Genomic DNA, 23,583 nt, shown 5'->3' on the forward strand with positions numbered 1-23,583 from the left:
TATTTACAGCAATTTATTTATATTCCAAGGAGGCTCTCTTTCAAAATCTGATATATTTTCTGATATTTATTTGTATCCATGTATTGTTGAAGAGTTTAAATGTTCCAATGAACTGCTTTCCGGGGCTCGACCCCTGCCGACTTACCAAGTTGTGGTGCAGGGGAGGTTCGTGTTTATATTCCACGGATGACGTGATCAGGTCGGTGACGGCCTCCGCGCTAAATTCTCTCAGCTTGACGTGACTGTGTTGACAGACTTCTAGCAGATGGGCAGTGACCGGTTTCCACCAGGACTCCATTCTGGGTAGATTAACAAGTCCTGACTCGAGGAGCTTGGCGACAGGGAACAGAGACGGTTCCTGCAGTATAGGACGAGATGAAAATATATATGTATCACTTCACTTGCATTAATTTGATTTGATTAATTAATTTGATTAATTAATTTGAGCTTTCTATTTGTACTGTGTATTCATTTTCTGCCATGTATCTGACATTGTGTTTTTGTTTTCTTTTGTTGTTAAGCGCTATGATCATATTTGGAATAGCGCTATATCAAGCATTGTATTTATTATTAATAAATTAACGAAAGTATAAAACATTTCCGAACCTTTGTCTAATGCAAACAGGACATTGATACTGCTCATACTGTCACTACACTTGTTTTGAGTGTGCAGACTGAACTCTTTTGCAACGTGTTTCAATATGCAAACACATCAGTATTCAAACTTCCACAGCTTGTCATCTGGTGCGAGCTTTAATATACACTTCACACTTGGTTGTCACAGTAAGGTCTGAACAAGTTAAGGATATCTCCCACAGAAAGTGAATTCCATGAACAATAGAATACACTTCCTTTTGCAGATATTCTTCACAAGCAAGAACATTTCCGAGGGATATTTCCAAGCGAGGGTGTGGATTAATTGGGTGTAATACTTCTCTCAAATCTGAATGTGCATTATACCTAATCTTAATCTTCTGCACCGACCTTTGAATATGCAACAAACACATGTTTGAACACCTTGTTATTACGTTTAGACTTAATTGTAAACGGTATATCCCATATAAAGCACATTTCCATGAACAAACAAAGCACACTTTCTTCCCATATATCTTTGCCAAGCAACATCATTTCCCACAGAGAGTGGGTTATAATTGTTTGGTTTGCATAAGCATCATAAACCCATTTCATTATTCACCACTACCTTTTCAAAATGTTTCCAACACAAAACACACTGTGTACTGGCATACAGTTACACTGACCTTATTTGAATATGCAATTTCCATAGCTTCTGAGGAGAGCTTACAGAGTGCATCAATCATGTGATGCAGGGCTACCTCATCGAGGTACTGGGAGGACTCAAAGAGACGAGAGAGCATGGAGGTGAGTATGGGTAGCTCGGCCATCACTGCTGTGGTGATCACCGTATTGGGAGCATCCGCCGTGTGCCCGACCTTGAGAGTACCACCACTGATAGGTTTCAGTCCCAGTATCCAGACCAGGTGTTGGAGGGTGGTGAGGATCTGATGCCAGGCAGACCCCAAGACGGAACCGTGAAGACAGGACAAACTGAGGATGGCTCGCATACATTGGATGTTTTTAGCTGTAAGCTGTAAAAGGACAAAGACAAGGATAATAGATTCTACAGAAATAGAAGACGGAACCGTGAAGACAGGATAAACTGGGGATGGCTCGCATACACTGGATGTTCTTAGCTGTAAGCTGTAAAAGGACAAAGACAAGGATAATATATTCTACAGAAATAGAAGACGGAACCGTGAAGACAGGATAAACTGGGGATGGCTCGCATACACTGGATGTTCTTAGCTGTAAAAGGACAAAGACAAGGATAATATATTCTAAGGAAATAGAAGAGGATATGGTGGGTTTAATTTGGAATCACTCAATGGAATATTTAATGCACAATGATGTGTAAGCAGCAACTGAAAAAATTGGACAATGTAGCTTTGAGTTGCAAAATTTTGTTTATTTCAAATTGACGACAAAATTTAGCTTTAAAAGAGTAGGTTGCATTGTTGTCTATGAGCTAATTTTGCAAAATAGTGTTTTATTACATACTGATTTTATTTAGCATTCCCTACTACAATGTCATACTGATTTTTTTTTGACAAGATCAAAGTGTTCTCCTCATTATTGTAGTTAACCTTATAACCATCCACTCGATCCTAACCTCTTTAATGTGCACCTTACTTCTTTTCCAATTGTATCATGTCTTGAAGTGAACTCATTAGTTTCATCTCCCTAACACAGATCCAGCACCTTTACGTATGTACATTTCCTTCATCTTTTAATCTTTTTAGCTTTATTGCGTTCATTCAATTTTTAAAAATTAAACTCACCATGACAGGTCCTTGCACAGTGCCATGAAGGGTGGATAGAGGGGTACCGACAGCTACCACTTGGTTACGGCCGTCTCCCAGGTCACCGTTGGATCCATCGTTACTACCGCCTCCCTGCAGCAGACTGTCTTTACTAGCTTGACGTCTATGACCTGCAAAAACAGAGAGAAATCAGAGCATAAACAGTGTTCTGAAGATGTAAGGGAAACATGAATATTAACAACCTAAACAAATACCAAAAAGACAACACACTTCTTGTCTGAAGACTGAACTACAATCAGTAAGATGTAGCTCCTCTTTCTCTCTGCTAGAGAAACCTGAAGTGTAAAACAAAAGTCTATTAAAGCTCAGCTCTCACTTTCCATCTTATATGACTCAAGAAAATATCCCATATGTATGATACAATGATACAAATGATACAGCTGATTTTTTATTTGACTATAAATGAAATGACTTTGACTTTCGGGTTTTACAACACACATGACTCACATATTGATCGTGGAAAACACCTTGCTAAATCAAGATCACCCTCGTTGACAGCCACACCTACCTACAGCCTGCTGTTGGGACTAATACTAAATTAGTGCATCATATTAAACTTTATTCCCAATTATCTGATGATCCATTTTCTAAAGTACTAAGAGAGGTTATATCCGGTACCATTTAAAAACATACCTTTTGCATTTGATGTGCTCTGAGGTGTGGCAATGTTCAGTACCGTGAGGGCGTAGTGTGCTGGTAACGCTGATCGGCAGAGAGACGTCACAAAGGCGTCTCTGGATACCGTCTGGTCCAGTTTGCCACAGAGACTGGCGTAGAGCTCTAATGACTTCAGGATAGATTCCGTGGCAGCCTCATCAGTGCTGAAAAATAGATTCATATCAAAGGGTGTCGTTGTTGCAAAATGATGTTGTGAAATATAGAGGCTACAACAATACATTCATAAAGAATTGTGACAAACAATATGTCATTTGTCACTTTTAATACCAATGTTATGGTCAGTATTTCATAACCTTCTATTCTTTAGAATGGTCTGCAAAGTCAAATAACCAGAGAAATTCCCAAATGGCACTCTTTGGTTGGGCTTAGTTTCAGCCAAGATAAATCTATTACCATATTTGAGAGAAATACTGAGATTTTTCTCATTACTCACATGCACCAAAATGAATGGCATTTAATATGGGAGTGTGTGTATGAAGACAGAGTTAGGAGCTCTAGGGTGGTTAGGAGGGGGTTTGCTAGGAGGGGGTAGGGTAGAATGCACAGTGGTAGAAAGGGTGTTCTGTTTTGTGGGTCTTTACCTTTGTGTGTTAAAATGCTTTCTGATACGCATAAGTTAGGTTATCGAAATATAACATATTCATATAAGCAGAATATTAAAGCAGAGCATTAAATACATATAATGCAGAGTATTATTCAAATCAACATTGCACCTGGTCACAATTGGCCAACTTCCTAGCTTCCTTCACCAAATGAAGTTTATATGAGGAAGGATTTAACAATGAATTCTCATAACTGTCAACATTTTCTCACTCTTAGACACTTGTCACACTATCGTTAATCATAAACAACAATAACTTATTCACTGTTTTTGTCTATTTTCTACCATATTTATGCTTACCGTGATGATAAATCATATACACCAAATTCCACAGCAAACTGGACATGTCTCTTAGGTTACGAATAATTTTCAGTTTGACATTAAAATCACATTTCCATAATTCCTTACACATAGTATGAGACCAAACGATCCTCTATGAAAGCTTCTAAAAATCAACACTCATGCTATACCATACCACCTAATCCACAAAAATATTTAAAAAAAACTTCTTTTTTACAGAAAATTATACTCTTCATAAACATGTTATTTCTGGTCAAATCATGCAGTGAAGATTTTCGATTGATGACTTACCAGGCTTCCAGTAAGAGTGAGAGAGCAGACATGACACCACACCAAGAAGACTCCACTAGTGTTGTCCACATTGCATATAGATCTAACAAAAAGAGACCCAGCATAAAACATATCAATTGTCAGCATGTGACTTTCTATCTCTCTCTTAAAGCAATATAGTAATTAAGACACAACATTCCACATATTCAATAGCACAACTTTGCATTGTAGTGCACATTTTCAAACACAAAACAAGTTGTCTTGCTTTCTTTATAGTGCTTACTTTCTTCTTTGTGTTTATTGCATTCTCTTCCCAAGCAATTGTCATATTAAAGGTGCACTGCATCAAGTAATGATCTCATTTTTAATTTAGAACCCCAAGGGGACTTGTTTGGAGTAAAAAAAAGGGTGAAAACTACTTTTCTACAAAGGTGTTTGTGTGCTTTAAAGCATGACTTTAAGCAAACCCTTTGGTTTTCATATGTCACAGTGCAACAACATAGTAACCCTTTGAATGTAGCATATCTTTCAAAGTTTTTACTGTAAGAGATTATGAACTCACTGTTCATATGTGTTATGAATCAGGAAGACTTTGTCCAGATGAATTTGATAATTTTGATAATTTCAATATTCAGATCTAATTTTATAGTAGTATTAAAAGATGACATGAATTTTAAAGGGTCTGTGACATCAACAAAATTAATTTCTTTTTACCTATAGTCATTCAATTGGTCAACAGCAGTGACATCTGAGAATGCAAAAGTCAATTCCTATTTTGTTTGAAAGCAAATAAGATTTATTCTTCAAAAAAAGGGATGCATTTAAAATGACAAGCAGCAGGAAAACATTTGTGACAACATTGAAGGCTAACTTATCCAACACATGATGTTAAATTTACATGTGGTATGGTAGACTTAACAATTTACAATCCAACTGTTTCATTTTATGTTATTTTCCTTTTTTTTTTTCTTCTTTTTTTTTGAGGGAGGAGGATTGGGGAAAGGAGGGGGGGGGGTCATACACTTATAAGAAATATTGTGAATAGAAATATATATATCAGAGGCATTAATCCATTTTAACAAAGATTTAAATATTTCTACATACAGCATGAAAAAAGAATAAATATTGTTTGATACAGAACAAGGCAAAATTAATGAATTATGCATTATCTAGAGTTCAAAATCATGCAGTATGTTTATAACACTTTAAGCAACTCAATCGTAAGTACTTGACAATTTAAGATGATGGTACTACGTATTGACTTCTCATAAGAGGTAATTGGCATTAAAAGTTGCTGTTCTTGTGGGTCATACTGACAAGGTTATCAAACCTGCTGGCATCAGCCACGTTAGCAGTGAGAAATGTATTTTGATACAAATTTTTACATTTAATTTCTTAATGTGTTCATTAACAAAATGACTTTCCCAGTATTCTAACTGCAAGTCAATTCATGTGAGCTGATGGGTTTGGTACTAAGAACAAAGCAATGCAAAGGACCTGGGACTCTCGAAGCTTATCCCTGAAGAGAATAATCGAAGCAAAGAAATGCATTGGCAATGCATACATATAACATGATGTGGCTGTGGCACGATGTTGGACATGGATAATTACATCAAATATATCCTGTTTAGAACTCAAACAATTAGACAGTTCAAAAGATCTCAAGTTTGTATCAGTTTTTTTTTCTATTCTTGCTTTGAAATATAATCTTCTTGTTGATGTCATCCTATATGTGTATAGGGTGAAGGATTGAGGAAGGGATAGGGAAGCGAGTAGAAAGGTTTTCAATGAAACAATCTAACATAATGACAGAAGTGGATAGCGAAACACAGCTTGCAAATTACCATAGAATGCAAAAGCATTAACATAATTGTCTACTTCTGTAGAAACTTGTCACGCTTGATTTGATGAATAGGATTGAATTCACAATAGCTTTCTGTATATGACCTCTACAGTTGATACTAAAAGCCCTGCCAATAACCTTCATAATTACTTAAAAACATAATTATTGGTATCATTTCCATACAATGGTAAAAGTTGAAATTCATTGAGCTGTTTGCTTCACGTTACTGTAGTATTTAAGTATTTACCTAATGTAAATGTTGTGAGAAACTGGCAAGTGGCAATTGAGTGTGTAGCTGAATAATAAAGTGTCATAACTTAGCATAATTACTACTTTCTTTAGGAATGGTTGGCTACTGTGCTAAACCATGTAAATGCAATGACTTCATTAAATTTAGTGATTTAAATATTCATGATTTCCTCCTCACATAGACAATACAGGAGACCCAAGAACAGTTCTGGCATAATGTCTAAACATTTACTGAGAAGTCTACTGAAGAATGAAGAGTCAAAGCTGCCTGAGGTTACAAACATGAATGTAACAAGCAGTAAATGACAGGCTTATGAATGAGAATTAAAAAGACTCCTACATCAAACATCAGAGGAATCTTAAGATTATCTCATGAGAACCTAAGAAGATCATGGGTACCTCAGTAGAACATCACATTGAATCCCACTAATACCTCAGTGAAATATAGAGCCTCACAGGAATCACAATAGTACCCTAACAGAACCTCAAAGGTAGAGAACCTTAAGTAGAACCTTGGGACAATCATGAATAGAGTGAGCACCTGAATGAAACCTACAAGGATTTTATTGAGGACCTCATCAGAACCTGTATGGTGAATTTCAGATAATCCTATGGGTACCTCATAAGGATCTGTAAATAATCTCATGAAACTCTCTCTAGGACGTTTCAATTATCCCATCAGGTTCTCTTGAAGAGCTTACAGGGATTTTACAGAAGAGAAATTTCCGTTATCAGAATTTCAATGATATTTTTCCCCCTGTTGAAACTGATGCTACTAGCCAAGAGCTTCAGAAGCTAACTGCAAAGTGATTGGATGTGAGGCAAGGTAGATGAGCGACTTGCGGGTAATGAGATGAAGAGTTGACGATAGCGTGGAATGCTCTGAGGTGTGTGTGTACTGGGTATTCAAACGCAGACTTACGATGACCTCTGGGAAAAGACATTTTTCCATCTTCCTCTTGGTCCTCCTGCTCATCGATATCTTTATCTTCATCATTCTTCGCCCGTTCTGTTTCTTAGTATTAAATTTGTAAAAAGGAAATGCTAAGATAAAACCACTTAAGGGCTAACAGGTGGAGTCTAGTACTTCTAAAGAAAGAATTAATAAAGGACCTCAGTTTGGGGATTGATAAAATGTAAGTCCTTATGTTATCTTCGGCTGGAAATCATGGACTAAAGTAAATGAACTGGAAGCATCACCCTGGAGATGATGCATTCATTGCAGGGGATGCCAACGGAAAAAGTCACAAATAACAGCAATTTGATTATTTTAAGATAAAAGATAAAGATTAAAAAGATAAAAACAAGTAGCTACAAATCCTTTCACTTACCATCAGAATATTTGCTGTATAGTTTATTACTGAACATGATATCAAGAAATTTAAGAAGGAAAAAATAAATTTTCCTTAGGAAATCAAAGTTGCTTGAAAAACAAACAACAAATAGAAATATTTGTGTGTATGTGTGTAAAGGATGACTTGCAAACTTTGTCCACATGAACAGAAGAATAAAACAGTTAACCCTTTGACAGAAACCCAGGAGAATGTACCTCTGCGGGATTATTCATAACTTAATAACTAGTGCAAGTTAGGGATATATTTTCAATTACAACCTTCATAGTGACAGAAAGGTGAGAAATTTAAGATTGCAAACTTTTATGTAGTTATAACATTTTATGCTAATTACATCTGCAAATATGCAACTATATGTGATATTTCAGTATATCATTACCATACTACATTTAAAAGATAAAAATTTCATGTCATCCAGCAAAAGGCACCGAGTCAGTTTTCTGAACGTCATTGCTGAAGACTAGAGACACTCAGTCGACGAGGTCGGTTACAGACATCTAATTGACTATATGTCGCATTTAACTGATGTAGCAATGTAACAATGTAGCAAACACTAAACTACACCACAACAGACAAGAATCCACCCTTTAAGATCTGACTCAATTGAAACTTTTACTTATCATCTGAAATAATCACATCACTAAATATTGACAGCAGGTTGTCCTTCCACTGATTATCGCCTACATAACCTCTCTTCTTCCCCTGTTGGTTATTTCTTTCTTCTCTCCATCCCTTGTCTACTAATCCCCATACATCTATCTCTTTGTGTTCACCATGCTCATCAACCTGTCTGTATTCTGTGCGTGTTTTTGTCCCTTCTGTTACTGTTACTTGTCATTTAGCCTTTGAAGAAGATCCTGCTAGGATCGAAATGTCAGGCCAACTTACTTTTACACATGCAATAAAAGAGATAAGAGAAGAATTTTACAGTATTTGTTTATAATAGCTTGAACTGACCTTTGTCCACCATCTTCATTTTTACAGCTTGTCTTAAACTTCCGACATCAGGTCTGGCTTTCCATAGCTTCTCTTCTGTGTCCATCTCATAGGTCACCACAGTGGACACGCCCTTGACAGCATCCAGGAGGGCACATAATGCTACTGACATCCCATAACCGTCAGGAACAGGCGGTGGTTCACCTTTGTCTAACAGTTCGAGACTGTACAAAAGGAAAGGTTACAAAAACAAAAGACAAATTAATTAAAATCTTCACCTCTGTAATCGTTTGAAACATTTTGCTAATTAAAACAAGAATAATATTTTTTCAATTTTGTTTTAAAGAAATTTAATGCAATTTTCTTCTATAGAAGTAAAAAATGAAGAATATAAGTTAGGCAATAATATTAAACACTAAAATCCATAGCAGGGTAAAGTAAAAGAAGGAGCAAAAGTCTGCAAAATAACATTGTAAATTGAAATCAACAAGGTCCAACCCTGATCACTCAAAAAGGGACAAATTTCATCAACATCTCTTTTCTCAAAGTTCTCCACAAAAGGAGAGATTTTTTTGTACATGTAACTGATTCTTGCAGCAGTATGAAGGGATACACAGCATATAATAATCTTGTATCTTTGTTATTCAGCTGACAAATCCTTCTGCACAAATATCCAATACATGATCACACAATCTAGGCCTATTGAAAGTAGCTGTTTGATGTTCTTTATAGACTTTTTTTCAAAGTGTTTAGCTTTTTTGGGGGGGGGAGGGGATATTTATGTGACTCAGGCATTTGGTATTTTGTTTTTCATGATGTGTCTGATGGTGTCAGATGATAAATTAGAAAAGTAAGGCAACTTTGACATAAACTGTTTGCACTATTCTTTAATAAAAAAGCTTGATGAAGCTAAATGCTGGAATACAGGTAGTCTATCCTCACGATTGTATTTAGCACACAAAGGTGACTTAATTCTCAAACTAGAACGTTTGAATCAGGAGATATTTGTAACAAGGTGATATTTTCTTTAAAAATTTGAAAATGTTTTGTAAAAGAATTTTCAGCAATTGAAATGTCACTATTATTGGCTGAAAATACAATTTTGTGCATGAAAATATCAGCTGAATCTAACTTGACACCAGAAATACCAAAACCATATTTATTTCCGGAATTTGTATGAATATTAGCAAAGTCTGATATTAAGGCAGTAGCAAATTCAACTATCTAATGCAATGCTATCAACATCATCGTTATCATCTCTTGTTATTATTGCAACATTTACCTAAAAAAAAATGGAAAACAAAGACTCTAAATAAATCTGTGACTGCCACTTTCCTCATTGCGAACACTCACCGATATATGCAACCAGTGTGATTGTTCAAACGGTAAACGACATCTTTTATTTTATAGCTTTATGTTTAGACAAAATACAATTTCAACCAGATATAAATCTTGGCAGCTTTCCAAATGTCTCAAAACTGCTGTAGAACAAAGCATGTTGTAGACAAAACTATGTAACTGTTTAAGGAAAAGGAACTCAAAAACGCCTATCGAGTTAGTTTTGTATAACATATTTAATATTTAATCACCTCCAATGCATCCACTCTGAGTATTCACACTCCCAGTGTTTACATTATCTGGCTATGTTTCATGAGTGACATCAGCGAGTGACATCATTATGCCAACCTCATCAAAAATTAATTGATCAATGGACCACACAAATGGACCGGCTAGCTATTAAATGAATTGTAATTTAGAACAAGGCTCTTTCCTATTTACATATCAGCAATAAGTAGTTCCTTTCTTTTTGAAACTTTAACCGAGAGCTATTCGATACAATTAAAGAGCACTTCCCTATGTGATAAATATGCACAGAATAATCATGTAAAGTCTGACGATACATTGTCATTCTGAAGATGCACAACAGGGCACACCTCCCACCAACCTAAGTCATCATCTCTTGTATGACTAGCAGGTATAATCATATTATCAAGATAAGGTATGGTTTTCCACAGACTAATAGCACTTTCACAAAGAATAAACAGATCATATTTGAACTTCACAACAGCTCATTAGGGTTTGCAAAATAAGCCACATTCAAATTTCTCAGACCTGTTTGGAATTGTACAGAGACCTGCTCATAGCCTTTGGCTAATACAAATCCGAAATATTAACTGACACCGTACATGGTACAGAAATCTTGCACACTTCATTCTACAGATACAGTATTTGAGCTTGGTCAAATGACTTCAATTGATTTAATACTGTATACAAGGCAACATGTGGAAAAGTTATTTTTTAATTTTGCTCTCTCTCTCAGATATAAGGGAAAATCCCTGGTACTGAAATGTGCGCATAACTACAGTATTTCCAGCATATCATGAGAAACAAACTTCATAAACATCAAAACAGCTATACCAACTTTGAAAACTAAAATCATTCCCTGAGGTGAGTTGTATTCCTTAATACTACATGTGTAGTGTTGTAATATCTTACTCTTTATCAAGTTTTATCATAATTCAAGACATGACTATTACTATTAAAAAAAAAAAAAAACTTTGATTGAGTCATTTTAGTTGTTTTCTTAGTTTTAGTTGCTCCATAAAATTGTGAAACTTTTTTGTGCTCAGTCATTAGGAATATCAACAAGGTAATAAAACTATGATAAACAATATTAGAGGGAAAAAATTAAGTATCTTTTATTACAGCCAATGAACTACATGTAAGTTTTCATGCAAAGCTGATTTATTTCAAAATGCAAGTTTGATGCAAAATGCTTGATTTGTTGACACAAGAAAGTAGCTTAATGATAAGTCAAATTATTACAAGTGAAAAAATAATAGAAAAGGTAATGAGAAAGTTAGTATCTTTAGCATGGATAGAGGTCTTTAACACTTTATGTCTTAATGAATATTCATAATTTCAAAAAGACTTTCTTTACAATGAGGATAAGTGAGAGTAGATTTATTAAAGGTTACAGTTGTTTGAAGAATACTTCTGTATAATAGTAATGCATTGTTGTTAATATTTGCGATAGGACCAGCAAACACAGCTATAGGGATAATAGGGGATGGGGGGGGGGTAGGGGTGTGGGCTTTAGGGAGGGTCAAGTGAAAACCAAATCTTTTATGTTGCAATATAATAGTCATTGCCAGTCAAAGTAAATATGAGGTATTTGCAAGGTTAGTCTATTCTTATTGTCATTTTGGAGCATGGGCAATTAAATTTTATGGAACAGGAGCCTAAATTAAATCTGCCATCTCCTGCTCCACCATTTCATTATTGGGTGTTGTGGCCTATTATGACACTGACGTGCTATAGTTTTAAGGTTAGGTCATGTGGTTTGCAATTGACAACAAACAATAATAACTGACAAAAAAAATATGGAATGAAATAAAGAAATATAAAAGGCATGGGGTAGGACAAAGCAATTAACAACTTCTGTGTATGCTGGTGCAATGAAAAAATACAAATAAAATGAAATGGTATGAGAAGTGACTTTAGAAATATAATAGAAAAAACAGAAAATCAGAGTGCAAAGCAAAAATGTACAAAGCAAAAGTGTACAAAAATTGAAAAAATATATGAATTTTACTCATTAGAATTATAGGCAGTACAATATCTATACTAACTGAACTAAACTTGCCGAATTCAATTTCAACAACAACAACAAAAATCCCACAAGACAGTTTTGTTCTCTGTTTGTTTAGATTTACTGAATATGAAAAAAACCTGTTCAACTCAAAATCAATTTTGTTACAATAAAGTTTGCAAATATTGCATATTCAGACAAATCTCAATGGCAGAGGTAAAAACATGGGGGCGGGGGGAGGGGGCTCTAGGTGCAACACAAACCCCTTTGATACATTGCACACATGCACATACACAAAATACAGCCTACACAAATGCCCCAGGTGTTAAAGCCAGTTTCTTTGCCTGGAATGCAATTCCTCTTCTTATTATCCAAGAAAATAACAAAAATAAAACTTTGGATAAATGTATTATCATTGCACCTTAAAGTTCTATCTACATAACAGCTGAACAGAAAAGGAAAAAAAATAAAATGGTGAGTTTCAAATAACATAATTACAAATCATGCTAACCTCTCTTTAGATAAAGAAACTATCTTTGTTTTTGTTTCAAAAGTATTAAAGTATGTCGCCATAAAGAGAAACATTATTTATAACAAAAGTAAAAACTATAAACATGATATAGCAATATAAGCAACAGAAACACATGCAGAAGATAGGTGCTGAAAACCCAGCTGTAGATACACAGACAGACTCTAAACACACAAACAGACTAACAGATGAGAATTGAAATACTACTCCTATGATGAAAAAAAAAATAAACTTTAAAACAAAGAGAGAGACAGAGTAGATGTATGAAGCGTGCAACCAACCCCCAAAAACAAAACAAACAACATTGCCTTCTTTTCATTATCCGTTTCTTTTTTTAATAACTTTGTTTTGTTTCAAAGACAATTGTATTCTTGGACGGTAAGGCTCTATTTACAAAGTAACATTCTGCACACAGAGTAGCATATAACTAAACGCTTGTTGTGTATTAAACTTGCTGATTTTCGTTTTTATATTTCAGTACATAAGAGATAACAAATACGTAGATATTTGTGAAATGTGAGTATTTGCATGCAAATTTTTTTCAATGTAAATATGTTGATGTGAATATGCATGTAAAGTTATTTCAAGAAGGTACAGAAAGGACAAAGTTGGGATAGGAGATGGATTAGGGTCGAGGAGTCAACGGGGTAGTCGTTAAAAGAGGAAGGGGAAAGGGGAGTATGGTGGAGGGATTAAAAAATAATGTCCAGGATCTGAGGGATAACCACCAAATTGACAGCTAAAACTACTTATTTCTGGGTCTATTTTAGAAAAGGGGCAACTTGGATTGCAATTACAGTATCTGACAAAGTTATCATTCCCTGATTACTAATCTGGTATTAATTTATGCATAACTTTAAAAAACATTCATTAAATCTTAATACAAGTTGGGACTAACATTTTTTTTTTTTTTTTGACATTTCACTGGAATGTTTTGTTATAAATGGTACAGTTGAATTGTGTACCTGCTCAGGAGGAATAGTATTATGGTATGCCTGCTATTTTTATGGCAATGGTGGTAAGCACTGCAATAGTCTGAACATATCAAGAGGCACATGGATGTGAGTTTGCACTTCAAACATCAAGATGGTTATAGCTGAAACTTCAAGGAAATATCTATCCACACATGTGCAGGGAGGTATGACCATGTTTCCACAATAGGATTGCCAAAACAAAAGGCTACACAGTACATATGTTTCTTTCCATAGTTGAAAAAGAATACATGAGTGGTGCAGTGACTAATACTTTGTAACAGTTCTCAATCAATGAACTGCAGGACAAATCCAGACTATGAAAGATTTACATCAAACAAAAAAGAATCAATAAATAGTTTGATGCAGCATCTAGCTGTAATTGGGAATACAGGTTATAAAAGGGCTTAGGTTTATAGCATTCACTTTACTGCACCAATCCAAAACAAATCCTCTCTCTCTCTTTTAAGCATGGCTCAAGTCTTTCAATTTTTTTCAGACCCTTTTTTCTTTAATCTTTCTTTTCATGTTTCCCTTTTCTTCAAAGTGTTTAATTCTTCCCTAAAGCTATTACAAACCCCATCTCCATGGTTACAATCAATGGCAACCCTCTTGACTTAATCCATCAGTTTGAATTAAAAAGGTGACTTAAAGCAGATTCCCTTTTCCCTCTCATCTTAAAGTAACGTATAAACACCTGAACAAATTATGTATATGTGACTGACGTCTGTTCACCATTTATAGTAGATGTGTGTATGCAGTTACCGATGGAGTAGCAATCAATGTACATACATCAATGCACAACTAGCCCTACAATACTGAATACATTTTGAATTATTTGTAGAGTGGGTAATCATGGGTAATAAACACTGACAAATCTTCTAGCAAGGAAAGATGTACCTTGTGCCACTTTATGGAAGGCATATTTAGGTATATTGTCACAACACCGTATGAATGCCGGAGGTCAAGAACGGTCTTAATGAATATCAAAAATGGATGATTAACTGAGAAATAAAGTCTTGATTAAAGAGGCACAGAGATGGTCAAATGAATGCCAGACATTTGTTGAAAGATGTTCTCGATTTATATCGATGATGTGCCTTGCTGTATCATAAGGTACTGTTGACTATACAGGGAGTGCAAGCTTGACAAAGATAGACTTTCTGCTACAATAACAACAACAATAACAGCTGTGACCTTCAGATGGTTACACATAAACTCTCTTCATAGGATCCATAGCAAATTGTATCAGGGGTTAATCCAGGGAGTGGTCCAGAGAGCCCCCCACCCTCCACCCCCCCCCTCTCCACCATTGGAGCTTTTGGCACTAAAAATCAGCTTGAAACTTAATTTTAAAAAACTAAATACAAGAGAGAATTTTAGCATGCTTCACAGGAGTGTATATCTTACTTTTTACCAATGTTTTCTTGTGCACCCCTACTTTGATAGAAAGTTTGGTTTGTAACAATAAATGCCTTCCAAACCCACCCCCCTCCCCATCCCCACCCTATCCCCTCCCCCTGCAACCTACGAAATCCTGGATCCACCATTATATACACCAAATACAGTTCCAAATACAGGACTGCGAAGCTCTAAACCCATGGACAAGGCTTTCAATCTAGTTCAAGCCTATATTACAGTTTTCAATACTAGCTTAATATGCCTATCTTGTCATCGGTAGAACTTTTCCCCTAAACAAAATCAACACAAGATACCTTTGCAAAAATTGCTTAGGAACCATTGATTTATGACAAAGTAATTTGGAGGTTATCCCTCATAACAGACTGGACTGGACATTCCTACTCTAGGGGTAAATTATGTTAACCGAAGGGTGCGAATTAAAACCCCCACAGAGGAAAGTCGGACCTACAGACAAACTTACACAGTGAGAGGTCTCCATTCAGCCAACTTCCTACGGTAAAAATACCATAAAATAAAGCAAAATGAGAACAGGCAAGTTGGGAAGTAAGTTCACACACATCTGTCTAGCTTGCCATTAATTTTAATGTAACTAAGAGTCTCCCCCCCCCCCCCATATGATCAGGAAATCCGATGGCCTTCAATCGGTATCGTTGCAGGTTCTATTAATGATTATTCGTTCATCGTTGCATTAAAAGAAAGAATGCAATTTCACTCACTTCTCCCATGTTTAAATTTGGCTTAGCTTGGATTAATAATACTTTGACCGTAAACAACTTCAGCAAAATGTGGATACCAGAATTTTTATATTTACATTTACAGTTATTGGCTAACATATTAACAGACCTCATTTTCACACAACACTACTTGTTATTTTGAGAGATGACAAATTTTGCCAGGAGCTGTATTATTTCAACCAAATAGTACATCATCTTTTCAAAATGTCAAATGTCTGATGCAACCTGGCAACTTAAATGGCTCTCCTCTTCACAAATTGTTAGTTCTCTACAACTGTGTCATGTTAGTTGTTCATGTTAGCATGATTTGCTGTTTAGTACACAACTAGCTAAAATGGTCACTCTAAATAAAACTTTGAACACAATTCAAAATGCCATTTGTGTATATAGCAACTGTCTATACATAAATATATATATATATTGATTTCAAATTTTTTATATATATATATATATAGATTTATATTTCATGTAGGGTTAGGTCATATTAGATCATTGACATTCATGTCCTGAAACTTGAGGCAAATATAAAGAGAAAATAAATCTTGATAAAGCAGTCACTCTTGTTGTGTATTGATCTAGAACCTTTGAGAAGAACACCAACCATCACCACCCTTCCCACCACCCCACCCATCTCTCATAAAATGATGTAATGTTTCCTCTCTTTGATCAGCACTTGAGATTGAATTTAGTTTAAAGCTACTGCAACAACCATTATGTGATGCTAAAAAATAATTCCAAAGGAAAAATGCAGCAACCTTAAGGCACATTCTTCTGAGCAGAGAGAGCAATGGAAGAAATACTAAATCTAATTGAGACACTGAGTTTTCCTTCTTATTAAGAAAAGTTTGGTTTAAGATAGTACGAGGGCGATAAATCACAAGGTAGCTATGTTGCCTTTAGCTCTTAATTATTACTTTTACCTGCATCTCTTGGGAGGGTTACTCTGACTTTCAAATTTCATTTTAGGACAATATTCTAATATTGAGATACTTCTACAAATTTTCAGAATTTCAGTCATGCATTTATGGTTTAGACAGAAGAAAAAGGGAGAGGGGGTGGGGGTGGGGGGGTGTGGGACTTACTTTTATTTTTAAAAGTAATATCACCTGAACTATGTGATTTTTCCACCCATCATAATACTTACGAATACTTTATTCTCACAAGAGAGTACTTACAACGCTGTCTTTGATGGATTGGAAGCATTTACTGGTACCAGTGGTATCCAGGTGCCCTTATAGAAGAATGCTGAATTAGAGACTGCAGCAGCCACTGTGAGGGACCCTGTACTGTTACCAATGGTGGGACTTCCTGAGGAATCCTTGGACATCTTCTCACCTGATATAAACAGATCAAATAGATGGAATAATTGAACACACACTCACACACACAAACCTCATATATGGAATAATTTTAAGGAACTTATGGGCTTTTCGATGACCACTGAGTTCTCTAGTTAATACAGTTTACTCATAACTTATAGATAACTTATATCCTGTTGTGGGTTTGCCCCAAAATACAAATATGCCAAAACTTGTAGATGATATTTTCAAATATTTTAGCATCCAAACTCAGACAGAAAGCACAGAGGCATATGTAGTGAGGAGTGGGTACCAGGAAGTGATGGGGCAGAAACAGATCCCAGTGAGAGAGGGGTGTGTGGGAGGGGTGTGTGGAAGGTACTACACCAGGTGAGGGGAAGTACTGTACCACCATGACCAGCAGTGCCAGACCACAGGGTAAGGCAAATAGGTGACTTTAAGTGGAGGGACAGTATCAGACCAAGGTAACAGGCAATACCAGACAATGATAACAATGGGTACCAGACCAAGATCAGGGAGAATTTCCACACCAGGGTGAAAGAGAAGTTCCAGAACAAGGTGAGAGGGTAAGCACAAGATAATTGGATGGGGTTGTATCAGACTATAGTGAAGGGCAATACCAGACCATGGTAACAATGGGTACCAGACCAAGATCAGGGAGAACTTCCATACCAGGGTGGCGGAGAAGTTCCAGAACAAGGTGAGAGGGTAAGCACATATGATGAGATGGGGTCGTATCAGACTATAGTGAAGGGCAATACCAGACCATATGGGTTTAGAGTTATAAAGTTTTGTCTTCTTACCTGCAAGACCTGACTGTTTATCCCCAGCTGGGTTGACAAAGAGTGACTGGATGAAGGCACCGAGTGCATTGATGATATTGCCAAAGATTTTTGTGCTGTGCGGCTTCATGTCGTAGGAAGCACAAAAGCATCTGTGTGATATGGAGCAATAGATGTATGTTAGAAAACAACCTGGTTACCATAACGATTGATCTAAATAAAGCCAAAGTAATTGATAAATTAATAAATGAAACATTTCCTTGATGAGATGCTGAAGGTTTCTCCCTCTTTTCTATTACCATTGTACATATCTTCATAGGATTTTTTTTTCTAATGACCTACCTAACACTACTACATGCCCCTCCCCCTCTCCCAGCCCCTCTCCCTCCCCCACCACCTCAACACACCCTCCGAAAGAAAACTCTTAGCTTCAATGTTGGTCTATGAACTTCAAGAAAAGACTCTTACCTTCTCTACAGCAGCTTTGTGATCATTTACAGATGAAATCAACGTATCTTGATATTACTTTGCTTAAATTTTAATAGTAAAAGAGAGTTTTGACACGATGCACGCATTGTTTTTAACAAGAGTGACGAGGACAAAACAGCACCCTGTTGCAAGAACGATAGGATTTTATGACCCTGTTGTGCTGACTTTGAAAAACATTCCCTTCAAATGTTCTGCAGAGACTGTTGAACATAAGTACTTTGTCTATCCTAAGAGTGATACGGATGCCAACATCTCTGAGCACTTGTCAAATAAATAAAACATCATATATACATATGTATAAGCCCAGTTTTTTCAAAATTCTTCACAAACATGTTTTTTTTTTAATAAGCCAACATGTGGCTTCTGCTTCTATGGTTTAACTTTAAGAGCTATATATGTGTTTAATCGCTAAGTGAAAAAAGTACAGAATAAAGTTTTTCTTGTGTGTGTATCAAAAGGGAAAGGCACAAAGGTAGTTCAGTAAATATTTTGAATACCAAGAGAGGATTTTAAAGCACATCTAACTATATTGAACAAATGATCAACTTTTGCGGTAAGTGATCTCACCGTAGTAACTTTGGTTGATGACACAGTTTCATCAGCACTTCCAAGGCCTGAACTCTTTGCCAGTGTGGTTTATCTCCTTCAGTGAATTTCACCAATAACGACAAGAAAATTTCACATTCTGTTATCTGTCAAAAAGAATATAGATACATATATATATTATACAGAAGTATGGATACATGAAAGGTTGAGGGGAAAAAAAACAAAGGAATGTTAAAGATTATTAGGTGAAGAAATGAAAAATGAAAATTGAAATTTATTATACTTTCATGTATTAATGTTAATTATATATGAAATAGGCAGCCACCCAGCAGCCAATCACCAACAGGAACATTCCAGAGATGTAACTCTTTTTTACACAAATACAGAATATAAAACATAAACAAATGGAATATAAATACATCTTCCCCAATTACTTGCAACAGCTTAACATATATTTACTTTATTCTAAATGGCATAAAGTTCTCAATGACCAATACAGCGAGTATGCACTGGACTGGAACGGCACATCGCCCTAACAAAGACTTGCAGATATTTCCTGTTTGTTTTAATTTGCTGCAAAACAACAAAAATTAAAACTTGACCTGGTATTCTTCTGCTTTAAAATTTAAAAACATCAACATTCAGCTCCATCCAATAACTGCCTAAAGGCAGCTGTTTGAGTTGATTTTTTTTGGTTAAAAGAACTGATTGGATGAAATACTAAAAATCCTATAACTAAATAGTTCAATATCTTCACTGATCAAGTTTTATTTCTAAATGTTTTCCAATTTGCTTTTAAGATCATTTGATTTAATTCTACTATAAGAAAGTGTCTGTAAGACAAAATACTGGAAATCAATTGTAAAGATCAGATTAATTTCTCCTTAACATTCTATTTGACAACAAAAAACATACATTAATGAGGGCATCTCACTTTGATCAATTGCCATCTTATCTACTCAGGTGGGTTGATAATATACTTTATCAAACTCAAAAGCTGCTTAAAGTATCCAACTTTGCAACTTAAAAGTCATATCATTCTTCAGTTTATACACTGTGGATCAGGCAGGAGCATCTATGTTCCACTCAAATATGGTGAAAAGAATTCCTTTTGCAAGCAACATATTACAGTACTTTATCACTGCAAACTGTATAGGACAAACCTTTTACTTAATTTCCTAACCTTCTTTATCACTACTAACTGCATATGACAAACCTTAACTTATTCTCCTAGCCTACTTAACCACTGCTAACTGCATATGACAAACCTTTAACTTATTCTCCTAACCTACTTTACCATTACTAACTGCATATGACAAACCTTAACTTATTCTCCCAGCCTACTTAACCACTGCTAACTGCATATGACAAACCTGTAACTTATTCTCCTAGCCTACTTTACCACTACTAACTGCATATGACAAACCTTAACTTATTCTCCTAGCCTACTTAACCACTGCTAACTGCATATGACAAACCTTTAACTAATTCTCCTAGCCTACTTTACCACTACTAACTGCATATGACAAACCTTAACTTAATCTCCTAAACTACTTTACCACTACTAACTGCATATGACAAACCTTTTACTTATTCTCCTAACCTACTTTACCAAGCAAACTGCATATGACAAACCTTTTACTTATTCTCCTAACCTACTTTACCACTGCAAACTGCATATGACAAACCTTTTACTTATTCTCCTAACCTACTTTACCACTGCAAACTGCATATGACAAACCTTTTACTTATTGTCTTAACCTACTTTATCACTGCTAACTGCATATAACAAACATTTTACTCATTCTCCTAACCTACTTTACCACCACTAACTGCACATGACAAACCTTTTAATTATTCTCCTAACCTTACAGTGCAAACATTCTACTCACCAAGAGGGCGTAATACTTGTTAATCAGGACCGATACGACTCGTAAGAGTCTCAGGCTGAGAGGGAAAGAGGGCTTTTCTGGACTAAGATTGCTGACGGGCATACCCAGACCTTGGCGATGCTTTAGGCTAGGTGAGAACAGCTTGATGAGTAAAGGACATACTCTTTCCTTCAACTGGAAGCTGAATTCACTATGCTGTCAGGGAGAGGGGAAAAATGACAGGAGACATACGACATAAGACACAGTTGGCCTATCATTAGGTCACATTCTATGTGAACATAAATAAACACTAGAGATAATTAAACAGAAATCTCTTTTTTCTTCTAATTTTATACAATAGTAGATCCCGGAGAAATGTTGTTATCGTTTGTACATAATCAGTTGCAAAGAATAACGCCACATGAATCTTAATGAGACTACAGAAACATATTAACAAACTGATGTACTAAAAACCCAAAGAATGTAGGGAATAAACCTAGATCGCCCAAATTAACATAACCACTAGAGAAAATTAAACAGGAATCTTCTTTTTTTTTCTAATTTTATACAATAATCCCAGAGCAATTTGTACTTCATCAGTTGCAAAGAATAACGCCACATGAATATTAACAAGACTATAGTAACATATTAACACACTGATGTACTAAAAACCCAAAGAATGTAGGGAATAAACCTAGATCGCCCAATTTAAGAAGGCAAAATGACTTGAGACTATATATGACGACTCTACTTACGTGAAACTTTTAAAGCATAAACAGTGATTACTGAACCAAAGTAACACAACAAAGGTTTTATTCCTGGTAGCCTCTCCACTGAACCTAAACATTGCTTTTACTAAACAGAGATGAATGGTAGCAAGAGAGAGATAATACTTACACCCCCCCCCCCCCCTCCAATCAACCATAGGACTCAAAAAACCTGCATTGTGAATGCTGTTTTTATTACAATAAATGCCTGTTCATAGCCATAAAACAAAGATGAGAAAGTCACAGAAGAAAGAAAAAACCTCTATGAAAACTATTGGTTCCATTTATTTCTTCTACACATATAAAAATAATTGAAATGTAGAAATGAAATCAAAGTCAAAAATAGCTAATAAATACCCTAAGAAAAACAGGAGGGAAAGCGTTGAGAATGGCTTCTATCAATTCGATGCCAAAAGTTCGAGACATGCCTGTCATTCCTTTCAGCCAATACGGCTGGTCACCGTTGACCAGACTACAAAGATCCTGCAGGGGGAAAAGAATTGTTTCTAGTCATCTTAGACTCACACACAGACTTTACAGGTTATCAGTATTGGTCACAACAATAAGCATCTAAAAACTGCTTTTTGAAAAGTTTTCACAAATATTATCCTTGAGCTAGTGGTCCCAAAAATAATTCCCAGACATTGAGGATTACTTAGGATGGACAAAGACTAGAATAGTCTCCTGGTTATTATTGTTTTTGTTTGTGCCTTTTTCCCAGCTTGCTTGCATCTTCAGCCATACCTCTTTGCTTATCCTATCATGATGGAGCAGCAGAGAAGAGACAATACAGATGAAGATGATCCTGAATTGGTTCCATATCACAATTATAGTATAGTGTACATCCCACTAAAAGATAACTGTCCCATCAATGTCCCTAAATGGAACTACTGAAGGGACATAATTTTGGCATGTTTGCAGTTACCACCATTACTCTTTTGATGCTTGTATGTTGATTAAGGATGTGCTAATTATTCAGGGGGTGAAGTGAATGAAGGCATTATAGAAATTCATTTGTGAAAACAGGAAGAAACCATAACAAGAGCTGGCACAAGGCTTAGGTAGTTCTACAGTATACTAAAGGTTTGATGTCTTTTAGTTTAAACAGTTATTGGTCATGGTGGGTTAATTTGCAAGTGTCATGATAGTCTAGGATGTTGGATAGGATATTCAGTTGAAAATTCCATCTATGCTCTAGGGACCTTGATAAGTTTAGTGCATAAGTCAATTCAGGAATCATTTCTGGTACAACACTAATACTTTCCATTGTGAGCTTTACTTGCAATATTTCTAGACAGGTTTTCATTTTCTTTGAATCTCAAAATCTTGTTTAGCCATTCCATACTCCTGATAGTATTGCCTTTTTTAATTACCCTCATGATAAAATATGCTCAGGTTGTATAAATGGTAGCATAATAAGAAACTGATCTGTTCAGAAACAAACAATATTTTTTCTGGATGTGTTTGACTTTCCTCTGTTCTGCCAACAAAGTAATGAGTTTTTAATAAATTAAAACTGGAAAACTTATCATCTCTAATTTTTGTAATGCATAAAAAGCTGTGAGGCAAAAGCCTGTTTCGGATGATAGGTTACGTCAAACCAATTTCTTGTGAAAGTCATTCCATATGAATTGCTAATTTGCATACAACTTCTCAACGAAAGATGAACGAGGAAAATCTGTCATGTAGAGGCCTACAATGGATATATGTGAATATACGCTTGACTGCTGGTTCATTGAAAAAGTGGATTAAAAAATTACTACTGGTTGTGCATGAACATCCCTCCTACCTCCCTCCTCACCCTCCCCTTAGTGCATGCCACTAACAGGCCCCATGGCTTAAATTTTTTTTTTTTAAAACTGCTGGCAGTCTGTGATCCCGAAATAGTTGAAAACCTCTGATTTGTTTGTCACTTTTGTTTTGATACCAAGTT

At 35.7% G+C, this 23,583-nt stretch overlaps 1 protein-coding gene across 6 annotated transcripts in view; it reads right to left on the reverse strand.

Moving 5' to 3' along the window:
* LOC139962234 (protein MON2 homolog) overlaps positions 1–23,583 on the reverse strand; it is a 70,356-nt gene that overhangs the window by 20,567 nt on the left and 26,206 nt on the right. For 4 of the 6 annotated variants that reach the window (XM_071962258.1, XM_071962256.1, XM_071962257.1 and 1 more), the window contains exons 8-19: positions 22,008–22,133; positions 20,905–21,099; positions 19,034–19,158; positions 17,999–18,129; positions 17,052–17,211; positions 8,650–8,852; positions 7,263–7,355; positions 4,270–4,351; positions 3,033–3,220; positions 2,358–2,509; positions 1,260–1,607; positions 146–358 (exon numbers count right to left, since the gene is read on the reverse strand). In XM_071962258.1, coding sequence (XP_071818359.1) covers positions 146–358; positions 1,260–1,607; positions 2,358–2,509; positions 3,033–3,220; positions 4,270–4,351; positions 7,263–7,355; positions 8,650–8,852; positions 17,052–17,211; positions 17,999–18,129; positions 19,034–19,158; positions 20,905–21,099; positions 22,008–22,133 — 2,016 coding nt within the window. The remainder of the gene's footprint in view (positions 1–145; positions 359–1,259; positions 1,608–2,357; positions 2,510–3,032; positions 3,221–4,269; positions 4,352–7,262; positions 7,356–8,649; positions 8,853–17,051; positions 17,212–17,998; positions 18,130–19,033; positions 19,159–20,904; positions 21,100–22,007; positions 22,134–23,583) is intronic. The other 2 variants (XM_071962254.1, XM_071962259.1) reach the window with 2 other exon arrangements.

The sequence above is a fragment of the Apostichopus japonicus genome, chromosome 20, assembly GCF_037975245.1.
Source record: "Apostichopus japonicus isolate 1M-3 chromosome 20, ASM3797524v1, whole genome shotgun sequence".
NCBI classification, from domain to species: domain Eukaryota; kingdom Metazoa; phylum Echinodermata; class Holothuroidea; order Aspidochirotida; family Stichopodidae; genus Apostichopus; species Apostichopus japonicus.